We start from the raw sequence: 15,938 nt of genomic DNA, 5'->3' as shown, positions 1-15,938 counted from the left end.
AGTGATTTAGTAGTGTTGTAGTGGGCTTGTCAGAATGGCTTTGGTTTGTGCCCCTGTATGCATCAGCTGCTGGCTGTATTTCCTTGATGTGCTGCCAGCTGGCTTCTCTCCGGCCATTGTTCAGATCTTTTGGGGAGCCCTTTGGGTAAGGAAGAGTAAAGTGTTTTTAAAAAGGATAGTAATTGCCTTTAATTTCCTAAAGCATTTTTGCTTGGTGGACTGAAGTAAGACAAGAATAGTGTACAGCAGCTGGGGATTGGGTGCAGAAGAAATTGCTTGGTTTTTGTATATGCCAGGTGGACTTGATTTTAGTTTTGTCCATATTTGCCTTCAGGTTCTACACAGCACCATGGGGTCCTGGGGGGTATGTCAGTCGCACAGCTGTGGTGTCAAGCATTCCTTTCAGTCCATTGCCAAAGAGAACAACAACCTGTGTAATATCTGACCCTTCTGACTCTTGGCCTGCTGTGGTGTGTGGTCTCCCCCAGTTCAGGTCAGTTGGTGTTAGCAGCCTGGAGCATACAAATTTCTCTCCTCCATCATGGATTACCATTATGTGAGTTCAGCTGATGTGGGCTCTAATTCAGTTCTTGTTCATCACAGTGTCAGAGTACTCTCTACCACTGGGAGGTACTCTGAAGTGTGGTGATCTAGGATGTGTTTCTGGAAGCCATTCTTCCTCTGCTTGAAGTATGTCAAATCTTTGTAATTGCTGACCTGTGGAAGAGATCATACAGTATAGGCACAAGATGGGTCCGTAGGAAGTGCCGTGCACGAAGCATGGCTGAGGAAGATGTACTCAGAAAACAGGTGCCTCACTCCAGCTGTGCTCAGCAAGTGCCCCTGCAGTGACACTCCTCTGCAACAGCACTTGTTTTGATCTTATCTATTTTCTGCCTAGCTGACAGAGGTTAGGAATATGGTCATCTTACCCACCTGACTGACTGTGTGGGAGCAATGAGCAGGCTGAGTAGACTTGAGACAGGGCCAGTATTTTGGTGCTGTCATCACCCTCCTCAGTCTCTTCACTGTTCCCCTTCAAGTCTACTTCACTGTTTGGCTGGATAGGACCTCATCCTTGTGGGCTGGTGTGGGAGCTGTCCACATGTGTGAGGAAGGGATGAAACAGCTCTCTGCCATTTAGGAGGCACAGACTTTTGGTCGGTGTGTAACTTGTACAAGAGGCCATTCGCATGGACCCGGAAAACTGACAGTGAGTCACAGAGGCTGACCACCTCCTGCTCTGTGGCTGTTGGGCAGTTGTGGTCTGGGTCAGGACTGATGTTCTTCTCTTGCCTTGCAGTGCTACTGATCCTCCTCCACGGATCCGCATCATTAATGGCTACATCACGGTGGAGCCCCAGCCCCGGGGCCACGGACGGTCCAGCCACGCTCGCACAGACACCAGCAGTGCTCACCAGATTCCCCATTCTCTCTTCCTTCCACTACTGACTTTGACTTTGCGTAAGATAATGCTTCATTGAAACACCAGAGGACACAAGCTGCAAGACTCTGGCCTTAAAAATCAAAAAAAAGAAACTTATGCAAAAAAGAAATAGAAGACTATGAGTGGGACACCTATTCTTAGGGGTGTTCTTAAACTGCCTCCTTTTCCTGAGTCCAGATCATTAATTCTATTAACTGGTTTGACCTTCCCAATAGAGGAGAAGATATTTTAATGAAAGTGTTATTTATCCTTCTCTTGCAGAAGAATGATTTCATGTTATCCCATAATACTTTGGGGAGATTATAATGCAGCTATAACATAGCTGTTGTTTAGCTGTTTGAGCCCAACTAAAGTACATATTTTTTATCTTCAGTGCCTTGTAAAAAGATTTACACACCACTGAGTTGTTTATTAGAACAGAATATTTTGATTATATGAGCACAGCTGGGAAAGAGAGTTGGTATTTTGTGTCTCTACTGGTAATGCTTTTGATTCTTGCTTGTTAGGGCTCCAGATTACATATAAAGGTTCATGGCAACACTTACAGTAGAATAAAACAGTGAACACTTGTGAACAGAATGTGTCTGCTGTCTGTTTGCTGCTATTTAAGATGGGTCCCCCTGAACCTCTAGTGGCTGGGCAAGTCTCATAAGTGCAAACTAATGCGCATTTAATAAAAAAACAATTGTGGGAACTTCACAAATCATAATGTTGGAGTCTTCCAAAATAAGCGCTCAAGAGGTGATTTGCACAATTAAGATTAAATTCTAGAAGTCCTTGCAAGTTTCTACTAAGTTCATTGCTCAGATTTTCCAAAGTGTTTTAAGTCCTGTGCTGTGTTGTTGACTGCTGAATGTAAAGCAGCTTGGAAGTGGCGTTGAATTTTCTGTATTTGTACAGGACATTCTCTTGTGATCACACTTAACTCAGTTAATGAGCAGTATTTCAATGCTATCTCTGAGCAGGCTTTCATTGCCTGGGAAGATCTCTGAAGTTTCACCCATGGGTGAACTTAGACCTACTGTGTGGAGCTTAGTAACTTGGAAATATAGTAATCGTCTGTCCCAGTGAGCCAACAAACCTTCAGGTTTCCTTTCCCTATGCCTTTACACATAATTCACTGCTTTTTCCATTGACTGTAAAAGTAGTTATTTTTCATAGCTTTCTATAGACTGTCAGAGGAGAAATAGCAAAGGTTCCAGCTTTCCTAACAGGCTTTTCATCTCTTGATCTCAAATTTCGGTCCATTTCCAGAAGGGCTTAGCCGGAACACAGCCTCCATTTGCTGAGGAAAACAGAGAAAGGAGAGGCTAAATGTCTCAGTGAGCAGCAGCAATGTGGGGAATTAAATGTATCTGGGCTAGAGTAGAAGACAGCACCATCTCATTGTGTATTTCTTCTTACACACAGTACTGCAAGACTCTGGATGTATGCGTTCTGGCTTCCTTGCCTTTCACAGCAGCCAGGTTCCCTTGTCTCTCTCTCTCTGGTTGATCTTTCACTTGTCATAGACCTGTTAGGGCTGGAGCTTATTTTTCTTGACCTGAATGTGACCTGAAGGGAGCAGATTGTATGAAGTGTAGGTTACTTACAAAAATGCACTGCAGGCCTGACAAACTGGGCACATGGGGTCATAGAATGGTTTGGTTTGGTTTGGTTTGGTTTGGTTTGGTTTGGTTTGGTTTGGTTTGGTTTGGTTTGGTTTGGTTTGGTTTGGTTTGGTTTGGTTTGGTTCGGTTCGGTTTGGTTTGGTTTGGAAGGGACCTTAGGAGTTCATCTCGTTCCTGTGGCACAGGTCCAAAGAGCACTGCAAGCGCTGGGAGAAAGTGGTTGAAGCAGAGTTTTCATTTCTTTTCTCCGTTACAAGGCTGTTGTGTAAAACAGCCCCAGGCTGCCTTTTCTCTTAGTCTTCTCCTCCAGGGTGGCTCCTGAGCTTCATCTCTGTGGGGGTAACTGAGCTGAGTGAAACAGCCATCAATGTTTTTCTTAGGCTGGCATGAGGAAAGATGGTTATAAAATACTTTGAAATAACAGGGACCTGAAGTAACACTGTGGAATTCAGTTCTGGTGGTGTAACTCATTTTGTAGCCTGTTTCCGAGTGCCTGACTGTCAGAGAAATAGAAATATACTTAAACTGTGATGGATAGTGTGCCTACAGAGGCTGCATCCTGGGAGTCTTTCTGCAAAGTAATTAAATAAAGATGTTTTTGAGGGTCTCAAGGACTTGAGTTGATATTTGGGAACTAAACTAGTGGTTTCAGTCTTTACTTTTCCTTCCACACCAGTCATTGCTGATTGTCCTCTCTGCTTCCCCCCCTCAGCAGCAGCTGGATAGTACCAGCAGGAGATCAGAGGTCCAGCTTTCTACACATGGATGTCCAGTGGAGGAATTGCTTCTGGAGTCCCAAGAAAAAATGGAGCAGAGCCTTTTTGCTCTAAGGCAGCTCTGAGATTAAAATGTTGGCTAAAACATGTTTTCAGCTCTCTGCTAGAGGGGATTTGGAACCAGAGCTCCTCCTGGTGGCCTCTTACCTGCCGCTGAAAAGTTGGTTAGGGAGACATCCTCTGTATGGACGTGGCCTTTTCCAAAGAAATGGTAGTAATCAGATATTTGGATTATGTTTAGATTGGCAGTAGAATACAATAAGACACTGTCTTTTGGAGTTACATTGCACCAGATATGCAGCTGCATGTAGTCACACATTAGATTATTGTGATTTTCCACCTGGCTATTTGGGTCATCCTAGGAAATGCGTTTCATGTGTCTGATTTTAGCATAGTGGAATCTTATAAGTATACACTCACTTGCCCCATCCCAGAGTTTGGTAGCAGGCAAGGCTGTTCTCTGATACCTTCCAGTGGTGGGTTTGGGCCTCAGTTGCACGTGGAAGGCACATGAAGTTTTGTGCTGGACTTTTGCAGCAAACTGGATAGTTATTTGCCACTACATCTTCAATGATAAACTCACACCTAAGTGGATAAAATGGACAAAGGCCATTAAAAGTACTGGAGCAGAAATGCTATAAGCAACACCAATCTTGAATATCAGTCTCCTGCCCTGGAATGGAAGGCAAAAAGATGTGCAACACAGGTACAGTAGCCCTCTCTCTGTCTTGGGGACTTAATGTGTCCAAGCACTTTGCTGCTCTGCAGACAGCCCAGCCCTGCTGGGGAACTTCATCGCTGCATAGACATCCCACACCCTGGCCCTGTGCACGCACACAGACTGCTTTTCCCTCAGCACCAGTGCCAGCTTCTTAAATGCCACACAGTGCTACTTGGGCTTTTTGCAGTGTTGTTAGCCTGCACTGCTACCTATGGAACTAGAATATAGTAATCAAAATACTACTTGGCAAAGGAACTTATTCTCTAGAAGGTGACTTAGGACCACTGTCACTCTGGTGAAGCTTGTTCATATTAACAGTGATACAAGAAAATACAGAGTCTTTGCAATAGAAATCACCAAACATTGCCTAGGATGCATTCATATTTTGCCTAAGAATCATGGGCTGGCAGAAGAGCCTCTTCAAATTTGTTCAAGCTTTTTCAAGCTTGATGCCTAAATTGTCTGGATGTGTGGAAGCTTACACACACTAAAAGTACTACACTCAGCGGAATTAACTGCACTGTTTATTTATTATTGTGGGTATCCTAGTCCATTGTCTGCTTGGGAGGTCAAGCTGTAATGTTGGAGTTGTTTTCTGTGGTAAGACTCATATTTGAGGAAAATCAGTTAGGTTTCAGAATTCTGAAAATGTCTTTTTTTTCAAGCCCAAGAACCGATTGGCTATAAAGGAAATTAGGCAAGTAGAGCAGTTTGCAGAAGAGCTGGCAAATAATGTCTCAACAGTTCATCACCTAGTCAGCAGGAATGGAAACTGATAATCCATGAAGTGTTTAGGTGTACCACTGTGAATGAATACACAATAAATTGCCTAGGAATTAGGATGTCAGTGATGAAGTACAGTACAGAGATTGGTTTACAGCATAAAAATTGACAAAAAAAACCTTTCCAAAATTTCAGTGGCCACTGCTAAAAAGAAGCTGAATATTCTTGAATATTCTTCAAATGCCCAGTGCTTTACTGAATTTATCTGCTTTGTCTAGTCTGCTTTCTTTACTAATGTGTTCAAGCTTTACATGGAATTTCTTGCACTTTAATTTCATTAAAACTCAAATTTGTCTTAAAAGTTCTTAATATTTGCAGTTGTCCAACTGCATTTTTTAATGCATCAGTCCTGATTTTTTTTTTTTTTTTTTTTTTAATGCAGAATAAGAGTGCTGTACAACTGGAGGTGTTTGTGTCTCTTCTGTATGTGGTAAACCATAATGCATTAGAGGTCTCTGTAGCACCTCTGCCTTGCTGCACACAATCAGCTTGTACTGGCATGGCCCACCCCTCTGTCTATCCACCACTCCCACCTGGATCCTGAATCCTTTTCCATGCTTCACAAGTCTCCTACTCACCATTTTGTACAGTGAACAGATCCAGAACTCGTACGCTCATCTCACGGGTGCCCTCAGGTAGCAGCACTGCTCCTCTCCTGCCTGGTACCTCTGCTCAGACCCAGCACCTTCTGCTCGCTGATGGGTGCAACCTGAGGTTTGCCAGTGAATGCACCCCACACCTGCACACAGTGGGTTGGCAGAAAACACAGCCCCTCTTCTGCCCCACGGCAAATGGTGCCATGCACGAGTGCCTGTGGCTGGAGGTCTCAGTCCAGCTGCTGGAGCTGAGCCCCTCGCCTGCTTTGTTCTCCCTCTCAGTTTCTGTTTTTCAGGATGCCCACTGTTCTTGTCGTGGTGGCTGGTGGCCAACACCACCACCCACTGTATTTAAGGAAAGATTTAATAAAGAGGACAGGAGCAACTTTATTGATCAGGCACAGGGTGTGTTCAGAAAAGTGTAGTGACCAGCAAACCAGGCTGTTTTATACCATTTCCTATCTACTCCCTTTTCTTGTTTCTCCCCAGTCCCCTTTCACTAAACATGCTTGTGTAAATTTTTTCTTAGTCACTACACCTCTCCCCTCAAACATCTCATATCCTCACAATTCTCTTTTTTCCCTTTTCTTATCAGTTGTGGAGGTGGCCGTCTCCAAAGCTGGGCCTGGGAGTTTCTTTCAATCATCCATCACTTAGTAACCAGACATTTTAATCCTTGGCATCATCTGTCTTATCTGTTGTCTATCAGGTTTGTCTTTTTGTGTTCTTCCTTATCACTTCCCCTCTCATTTATTTTCCCTTTTGCACTGAATAGGTCCTTAATTATGCTTAATTAAACAGATGATCTTACCTTCACATACCTACAGCACAACATATTTTCCCAGTAGAATGACAAAAAGACATGAGGTTTTTATTGTTGGCTGCCTGGGTTTGAGTCAGGAATAGTACAGGGCAAAAAGCGTTTCCAAGTCACTTTTCAGCTTCCTTTGCTGAAACCAGCTCTACGTTGCTGAACCCAAGAAATGTAATTACATTCCTGTCTCTGGCAGTCCAGCATGGAAAGAAAAACTGTAGGTGATGCAGTTAAAGGGCTAGCATGACGCCTGGATCTAATAGCTTGTCTGACCTCATGATGCAGCAGTAGTCGCCAGCACCTTGCACTGAGCCCAGTGACAGCATCTTTTTTTTTTTAGCTTACTTGTGGCTTGTGAATGGTCTATAGCTTGCAGGAAGCATGGCTGCTGGCAGATACAGGTATACCCTTTGGATTAGAAACTCATTTGTCTAAAACACATTACTTCTGAATTGATGCTGTACCTTTAACCTGCTTTCTCAAGGTCCAAACTGTTTATTAGTAAGTTTTTAATGGACGCCAACAGAACAGACAGCAGTCAGGCATTGAGAAAAGGGGAACAAATACATGATGTGTGCCTTTTGTGGTGATACCTGTCTGATCTCTAGGATGCATCCTCTTGACCTGACCAAGAGTTTTCAAGGAAACTCTTGCACAGTCATTGGTTGTACGTAATCCAGATGTTCAGCCGTTCACGCAGGTACCCGAATGTGCAGTATGCCTCAGCTAACACTAGATGCTGCCCGTGTACTTCAGAAGCTGATACCCATCATGCAAAAGGAAACAGGCTTGAGGCTTTAGGAGAACTACCCTAGAGACACAGCTATGGGCTTCCTATTTCAAAATTATTTCAGTCAGCAGTACAAGTATACTTCTGCCTCACCTCAGTGGTGGTTATGTCTTCTTATTCTTCTCACTATTATTCATATCTGGCCAGTCCTGTCTGACTGGTGATTTGAAAGGAAACTCTTACCTGCCTTATTAAAATTTCCTTTGTCTTTTTTTTTGTTACCTCTGTGTGAAGCAGTGCTACCCAGGGTGGAAATACGCACACTGTAAGTGGATGTGGCAAAGTTGTACTAAGCCTTCAATACATCCTCACTGTTTTCTATCTTTGTACTCTGTGTCTTGTTCTGTTTGCCATCTTGTTCTCTCTTGAACAAAAAAACTTACATGGTTAAAACACTGAGGTGGGAAATTGGAGTACTTTGATCAGATTCCTGCTCATCCAGGCATCATTTACCTGTTTTAGATTAGTAGTTTTGCTCTATTTGGGCCTTTCTGTCTCTCTTCTTCAGAAGGGGTGCTTCCTCCTCACATAAGGGTGTTACATTCTTAAATATATATCTGAGTGCTTGAATGGGACTGATAAAATTATGTGAGAAAAAAGTACACTTAGAGATAAAACCATTAGAGCCATTACCTATATTAATAAAGATGAGAAGTCTATCCCACAGTGTTCAGCTCTCTAGAGTATCATGTATTTGGAAGAATTAGAGGAATTAATGGCCAGTGTACATACAGTCCTGGCAGCCAGTTCCTCTGAACTCCAACCAGACCACTGCTCTTGTTCTTTTGAGGCATACCTTGAAGTCTTTGCCATACGCAAATCCTTCAAAGTGCTTTAATTGTGACTCCTTCACAAAAAATAAAACCCCAAGAGCCCTGAATTCCATTCAATGACCATAAGTAAACATCAGGATGGCTGTATGTCTATAATCCTGCTGCAGGAGAGACTCTGTGCTATTTCTGCCTCTTCACCTGTGAGAGAAAGCCATTTCCACTCCCAGTCCTACTGCCTTTCTTGAAGAAAATTGCTTCCTTCCTGGTGTGCTGACAAAAAGTATCATCTGTGTTTCTTTGGTTTTACTGCTCTTCTTCTTGGGATTTATATCACTCTTGGGTTTTATATCAGTTATTCTCTCAATGGAATCAAGGTGCTATATCTTAATTCTTAATGTTAACCAGCATTTCAAATGCAGACTGTCTGGATAATAAATCCATGTACTCTGTCAGACATCCTCAAGGCCTGAATGTCTGGCAATTATCAAGCAAAACCTATCAGCCTAGTGCATGTCCTCCTGCTTACTATTTCAATTCAACTTGCACACAGAAAGAGGTCCTTAGCAAGACAAACTCAATGACCCATTTGTCAAGGATCTCTGACTTTATAGAGAAATCTCACAAGGTAATTTTCTTTCTCTAGACTGGTCTGTGAGTGGCTTCTCTGTAGTCAGACTTAAGTAGAAAAATCTACAGCATAGACTTCATCTGTTTGAAGAGAGAAAATAGAAGATTTGACATTTAATTGCTGCAAAGTTGGACATCAGGAGTGTTTCAACTATTGTTGTGGGTTTGTCCTGGCAGGCAGCTGAACCAGCCAGCCACTTGCTCAGTCCCCCACAGTGGCGTGGGGAGAGAGTTGGAAGGGTAAAAGTGACAAAACTTGTGGGTTGAGACAAAGACAGTTTGACAGGTGAAGCAAAAACTGTGTGTGCAAGCAAAGCTTCAGCAGACAGATGTTCAATGTCTCTGGGAAAGCAGGGTTTCATCATGTAATGATTGCTTGGGAAAATAAATACCGTAACTCCAAGTGCCCATACCCCTTCTCCCTTTTTGCCCCCCAGCTTTATATGCTGAGCACAATGCCATACAATATGGAATATTGTTTTGGTCAGCTGGGATCAGCTGTCCAGCTGTGTCCCTTCCCAACCATTTGTGCACTCCCCTCCTGCTCACCGGCCAAGCACCATGAGAAACAGAAGAGGGCTTACATAGTTCAAGCGCTGTTCAGCAGTATCTAAACCACATGGATGTCATCACTCTATTTCCAGCACCAATCCAAAACAGAGAACCATACAAGCTACTATGTAGAAAATTGACATTATTGAGCAAAACCCAGTACAGCTGTGGAGGAAGGTATTAAACATGCATTTGAAGTCTTATATTTGAAGTTGCCAAAACTTAGTTCTTTTTCTTTAACAGATAATACATGTTTCGTTTGTAAGTAATAATGTCTAAGAACCTCTCTGTCTCACTGATATCTAATCCTTCTGCTAGAGCAAACAGCACATTTGACAGATATTCAAATGAGGGGCTATTTAGTGCTGTCAATAATACCAGCAGTCCAGGAGAAAGTCTGGTTGTGTGTTTCCCAAACACACAAACACAAGTGCCTTGAGATTTGTGCATAACACAGAACTACAAGACAGAGCAAGGAAAGGACAGCAAGTTGTAAGAGTGGAACCCTTGAATGTTGAAAGATATAATAATGTTTTAAAGACCTGCATTTGAATCTGCTTCATTTGTAGACTTAAAAATGTAGGGCAAATATTGTCTAAATGGTTCTTTCAAAACTGTGATACTGACTCACTTGAGGAATATTCTCTACCATGATCTGAGTGAGGATGACCTGGTGCGACCTACTGGGAATTTATCTCTACTTGCTAAGATAGGTTAGATGATTAAAGGGGCTGGAGTCTAATGAGGAAAAGCTGAGACAGCTGGGCTTGTTCAGCCTCGAGAAGAAATGACTGAGAGGGGACCTCACCAATGTTTATAAATATCTCAGGGGAGGGTGTCAGGAGCATGGATGAGACCATCTTGGTGGCCAGCAGTAGGACAAGAGGCAAGAGGCAGACACTGATGCACGAGAAGTTCCACCTGAACTGAGAAAGAACTTTGTTACTGTGCAGGTGACTGTGCATCCAACAGATTGCCAGGGAAGGTGCAGAGTGTCCCTCCCTGCAGATATTCAAGAACCACCTGATCACAGTCCTTTGTCACATGCTCTGGGATGACCATCCCTGAGCTAGGAGACCAGACCAGGCGTCCACGGTGGTCCCTTCCAACCTGAATCATTCTGTGGTTCTGTTTATAGTTACAGTGTTCAGAGCTGGAAATCTCAGTTCCTGGAACACTACTCTCTGGAGTACAGGACTGTTCAACCACTGAGCATGTTATTTTTCTTGTGAAATTTATTATGACTGATTGAATGAATCTCAAGTCTGTAATATTATAGACCCCTTCAGGTTCTTTCTACTGACAAGTTAAGCTTTTTGGTCTGTATTCAGGGTTGAGGAGTGGGTAGAGAAGCCTACTCAGAAAAATAGCACCTGCCTGTGTATAGGGTACTGAAATGAAAACATCATCAAAGTTCTGTGTAAGAAGTAGAAAGAACAGAGAACAGACTGTTCTGCTCTTGACAGCACTCTGTGGTTCAGGAAACTGGAAAACTTCAGCAACTAGTCCCAAAATTGCTTTTATGGTGAGAACAATGAATACACAGAGACACAGGGCAGGCCAGGGCTTGTAAACTTTCTCAGCTGTCAGCAGTTCTTGGCTTTGGCACTTTTCTAAGCTAGATGTATTTTTGTGTACTTAGTAACATCTTACAGATTTCTCTTCCATAAACTTTTTCCATCTCCCTTTAGACCCTTGTAGTAGCGTTTGCAGTATGTTTTGACAAATGTTTCCACGGATGTCCTTGTTCCTATGTGAAGAACTACATCCTTATTAATTTTTAACCAGACTCTTGGTAGCTTTATATGTCCTTGAAAACAGCTGAACTGTTTTCAAGGGAAAATGTCCACAAGTAGTATCACCTTGGGCAAAGACATAATATGGGGTATGCTCTGATGGGAATATACTGTATTAGCTTTGGAAACATTTGAATACAAGCTCCTTAATCCTATTCTAAAAAATACATATTTCTTAAAATGTAGCTTTATCTTGGTAAAATGCATTTATTGGCTGGCAGCCCTTGTAGCTAGCACTGCTTGACATTCAAAATGTGTAACACAAACTCAGTGACATGTGTCTTTGTCATATTGGAAAAGGTTACATGGCAGCCTGGAGGAACCTGGAGGTTCCCAGCTCAGCTGGAGAAGGTAATTGGATGTCACTGGCTCAAAGCTCTGGCATTTTCTGTTAGTTATGTTAGAGTTTTGGTATCATAGCTCCTTTGTGGTACTACTGCTTTCACATCCCAGTCTGTCTGTTGGAATCCAGAGACCTTGGAAAAGAGTTGTTGGGAGATCTGCCTACACCTTGTGGAGACCCCCCAACGGGGCAGTGGATACCCAGAGGATCTGTGGCCCCTTGGGAAGCCCACGCTGAAGCACCTTCTGGCAGGACCTGTGGCACTGTGGAGAGAAGAACCCACGCTGGAGCAGGTTTGTTGGTGCACTCGTGACCCGTGAGGGACTCGCCCTGGAGCAGCCTTTTCCTGAAGGACTGCACCACAGGGAACAGCTTGTAAAGAACGACAGCCTTTGGGAAGGACCCTCGTTGGAGAAGTTTATGGAAGACTGTCTCCCATGGGATAAAGTCTGCGCTGAAGCAGGTGAAGAATGCGAGGAGTTCTTCCCCTGAGGAGGAAGGAGCAGCAGAAACAACGTGTGATGAAAAGACTACAACTCCCATTCCCTCTTCCCCTGCACCACTGGGGAGGTGTGGAGGAGCTGGAGAATTTGTGAGTAAAGCTGAGCCTGGTAAAAAGGGGAAAGTGAAGTGAAAATGTTTAAAGATTTAGGTTTTATTTGTCATTACCCTACTCTGATTTAATTGGTAATGTATTAGGCTTATTTTCCCAAGTCGTCTGTTCCTTCCATGATGGTACTTGCTGAGAGATCTCTCCCTGTCCTTATCTCAACCCATGAACTTTTGTTTATTTTTTTCCCCTTGTCCCATAGAGGAGTGGAAGTGATAGAGCAGCTTTGGTGGGCATCTGGCATCCCACCAGGGTACATGCCACAAGCTAGCACAGCTTTTAGAAGGGTAGGTCAGCAGCAACTCTTCAAATACTTGACCGTCTTTTTCAGGAAAATCATAACTACCTAATGTATCTGTGCTGCATTAAAAACTATGACATAAATGCTTTAAAAATAAACTTTTTCTCTAGTTGCATTTGCTCCACTGAAATTCACAAATTTTTTCTCCCTCAGCTGGTCTTCCAGGAAGAGCTAAATAATGATAATAAACCTGAGTTTTTGGTTAATGCTACTAATGCAAAACATTGCTAAAAACCACCATTCATCATTCAGGTAGGCCACACCTATGGAAATGTAATTATATACAAGCTGTTCTAGGGAATGGCTAGTAAAATTATGTGTGTGAAAAAAAGTTAAAAAGTGCTCAGATGTTCAAGGCTATCTGTTCTTGTATAATATTTAATTCCTAATGAGGAAGGTATTACAGAACTCTCCTCTGAGTAGAAATAGCCTGTTTGGTTTTCTCCTATTTCTTAGAGTGATTATAGACTTCCTAGGACTGTATTTAAATGTGTAAGTTTTACTTTTCTGTACTTTGAAGCAATCAAATAAATGAAAATTTAAAGCAGCTTTGTTTTACTATTCTTTGGAAATTTCACTAATATTATTTTTAAATGAGTAAGTTTTAGTTTTTAGTCATGAAATAAAGAAATGTTTCTTAATCCCTGCATCTGTTGAAACTTGGATAATCCTAAGAAATCTGTATTATACACTCTGTCAGAAAACGGCCTTACAATGTATTTTTTCATTTCAACAGGGATACTGGATGCATTAATTGCTAGCAATCTTCCTAAATTACACAGAGATATTCCTAAATTAAACAGCACTGATAAATATTGGCAGTCATGTCAGAGGGATTGTTACTAGGGTGTTGACCAAAGAGGTACAGAGTTTCTTCATGTACAAACCTGCCCTGCCAAGGCAACAGTGTGTTTCATTTCTGTAGGTGCCAACTCTGCCAACAATTTTGAAAGGCAAAAATAGGGACATGACTAGTGGGACATGGGTCTGAATAACCATGCCGTGGGAATGAGTTTATCCCAGTACATTTGTTCATGATTACCTGGGTGGGTGCATGTCCAAGTTTGGTTATAACCTCAAAAAATTTATAGATTTAATTATATTTTTTGTTATTCAATTAATGCACTGTTGGGTTTTTGTTGGATGCAGCTGTAGAAAGCTTGTATTTACAGTTTTTAACCACTTGTATCCATTTGGGTGATAGTTGATACCCAGGAGTATGACATTGACTTGCAACATGGACAAAATGGGATTGGTGCAGGGTATTCGATGATTGTGAGCTTGCAACTGCTAACTTTTGTAAATACCTGTAAATAGAGAATTTAAAACATTCCAGTCTTGCATAGAGGTGTGTCTTTATCCAGACTTCAATACCTGCACCATTGTCATCACTTAGATGAACAGTTTGAAATACCTTCGGCTTATGACTCATCCAGACTGAACTTGCCAAACTGTAACTGTAAAAAATAGTCTCACATATTAGTAAGAAACATCACCCTTGTACGTCTGAGCATTTATACTCAGGCTTAGGATGTTTTTGGGTATAGAACTCTTCTTAGATCTGTCTTTTCTCTGTGACTGTGTGAATACCTGCGCATCCCGTTCCCATGGCTTGCCATGCTCAACATTTTAGTTCCCTTTTTGCTAAACTAATTCTCATTGATGATCAGACCAATGCAATTCTTAACCTCTTCAACCACACAAAAGGATAAAAATAGGGACTGCACTCAACTTTTAGGGCATCACTTAATTGACAGATTGGGACCTACTTAAATGTAATGCATTTTTTTGTTTGTTTCATATTTTCCTAGAAAATGGCAGTACTGTGCAGGCTGCAAATACACACACCTATCCATATATTTCACAAGTTTGCAGCTCTATCATAAAGTTAGTTTATTCTTTAAAAGAATTTTGTAACAATGGAAATAATGGCGTTCATTCAGTGCAATAACTTTGTTCTGCATATAATCCATCTGATATATTGCCTGTGACAGTAACATATCTATCCATAAAACTTTCCTCCCTGCTACTCCATGCATGGTAGTTATTCTCAGGAGCAATCTCTATGGCTAGAGCTCAAGTTTTTATTATGAGCCTTTAATTGCATGGCAATGTGCTACTTTTTTCCACAGGATATACATCCTGGCTGGGAATAGCTGCTGGGTTCTTGACAGTCTGTAAAAACCAATCTTTTGTTTTGGCCATCCTGTTTACTTCGGCTTTTTCTTAAACTGAATGATCTCCTACTGTAAATAATTAAAAAGCCTAACACTTAGATTCCTAAAAAAGCCATGAATGTGCCTCTTCTCATATGAGGTGAAGAGTTTGTTCAATGGTTTGGCTCAATCTGGGACATAGTGCTGCTTTGATTAATTCATTCATATTGATATTGAAATTATTTCTCTGGTTTTGCAGTTGGTGATTACTTTCAGGGAAGCTAAAGTAACAATTATGGATTCTTTTGTACTTATGTATGTGATAAATTCATGTCATATTTAGAATCATATTATCATGGAATATCCTGAGGTGGAAGGGAAGCACGAGGATTATTGAGTTCAACCGAAACCCTGTGCAGGGCATCCCAAGAGTCACACCATGTATCCCAGAGCATTGTCCAATTGCTTCTTTAACTAGACAGGCTGGGTACTGTGACCACTTCCCTGGGAAGCCTGTTCCAGTGCCCAACCACCCTCTGGGTGAAGAACCTTTTCTTAATCTCCAAGTTAAACTTCCCCTGACACCATTTCAGGCCATTCCCTTGGATTCTATCCCTGGTCAGCAGAGAGCAGAGATCAGTGCCTGCCCCTCCTCTTCCCCTCACAAGGAAGTTGTAACTGCAATGTGCTCACCCCTCAGTCTCCTCCAGGCTGGGCAGACCAAGGGTCCTCAGCCATTCCTTGTGCAGCTTCCCCTCAGGGCCCTTCAGCATTTCTGTACCCCCCTTGGATGCTCCCTAGCAGCTCAATGTCTTTCTTACACTGTGACACCCTGCACTGCCCCAGCACTCACAGTGATGCTGCCCCAGTGCAGAGCAGAGCAGGACAATCCCCGCCCTTGCCCGGCTGTGATGCTGTGATGCTGTGATGCTGTGCCTGATGCACACCAGGACAGGGGTGACCCTCCTGGAAGCCAGGGCACTGCTGACTCATGTTCAGCTTGCCTCCACCCTCCCTCAGATCTCTTTCTGCAGTACAGTCTGCAGTATCTCATTCCTCAGGCTGGCTGCACATCCAGGACTGCTCCATTTTAGGGACAGAATCTGGCTCTTTCTCCAGTTGGACTTCATATTGTTGGTGATTGAACAGCCCTGTAAATTTGTCCAGGCCTCCCTTTGGGCTCTCTCTGCTTTTGAGGAAGTCAGCAGCTCCTCCCAATTTAGTAGCTTCAGCAGACTTTGTA

General features: G+C 42.5%; 1 protein-coding gene across 1 annotated transcript in view; it reads left to right on the top strand.

Annotated features, from left to right (window-relative positions):
- TRABD2A (TraB domain containing 2A) overlaps window positions 1-1,484 on the top strand; it is a gene marked incomplete at its 3' end in the record, with an annotated part of 80,500 nt that extends 79,016 nt beyond the window's left edge. Inside the window, exon 7 of the mRNA XM_084224782.1 lies at window positions 1,304-1,484. Within this exon, the coding sequence (XP_084080908.1) occupies window positions 1,304-1,484 (181 nt within the window). The remainder of the gene's footprint in view (window positions 1-1,303) is intronic.
- Window positions 1,485-15,938: the final 14,454 nt, after the last annotated feature.

The sequence above is a fragment of the Fringilla coelebs genome, assembly GCF_963513975.1.
Source record: "Fringilla coelebs genome assembly, chromosome: Z".
Lineage (NCBI taxonomy): Eukaryota > Metazoa > Chordata > Aves > Passeriformes > Fringillidae > Fringilla > Fringilla coelebs.
The sequence above is the reverse complement of the archived record's forward strand: the minus strand, read 5'-3'. Positions and strand labels throughout refer to the sequence as shown.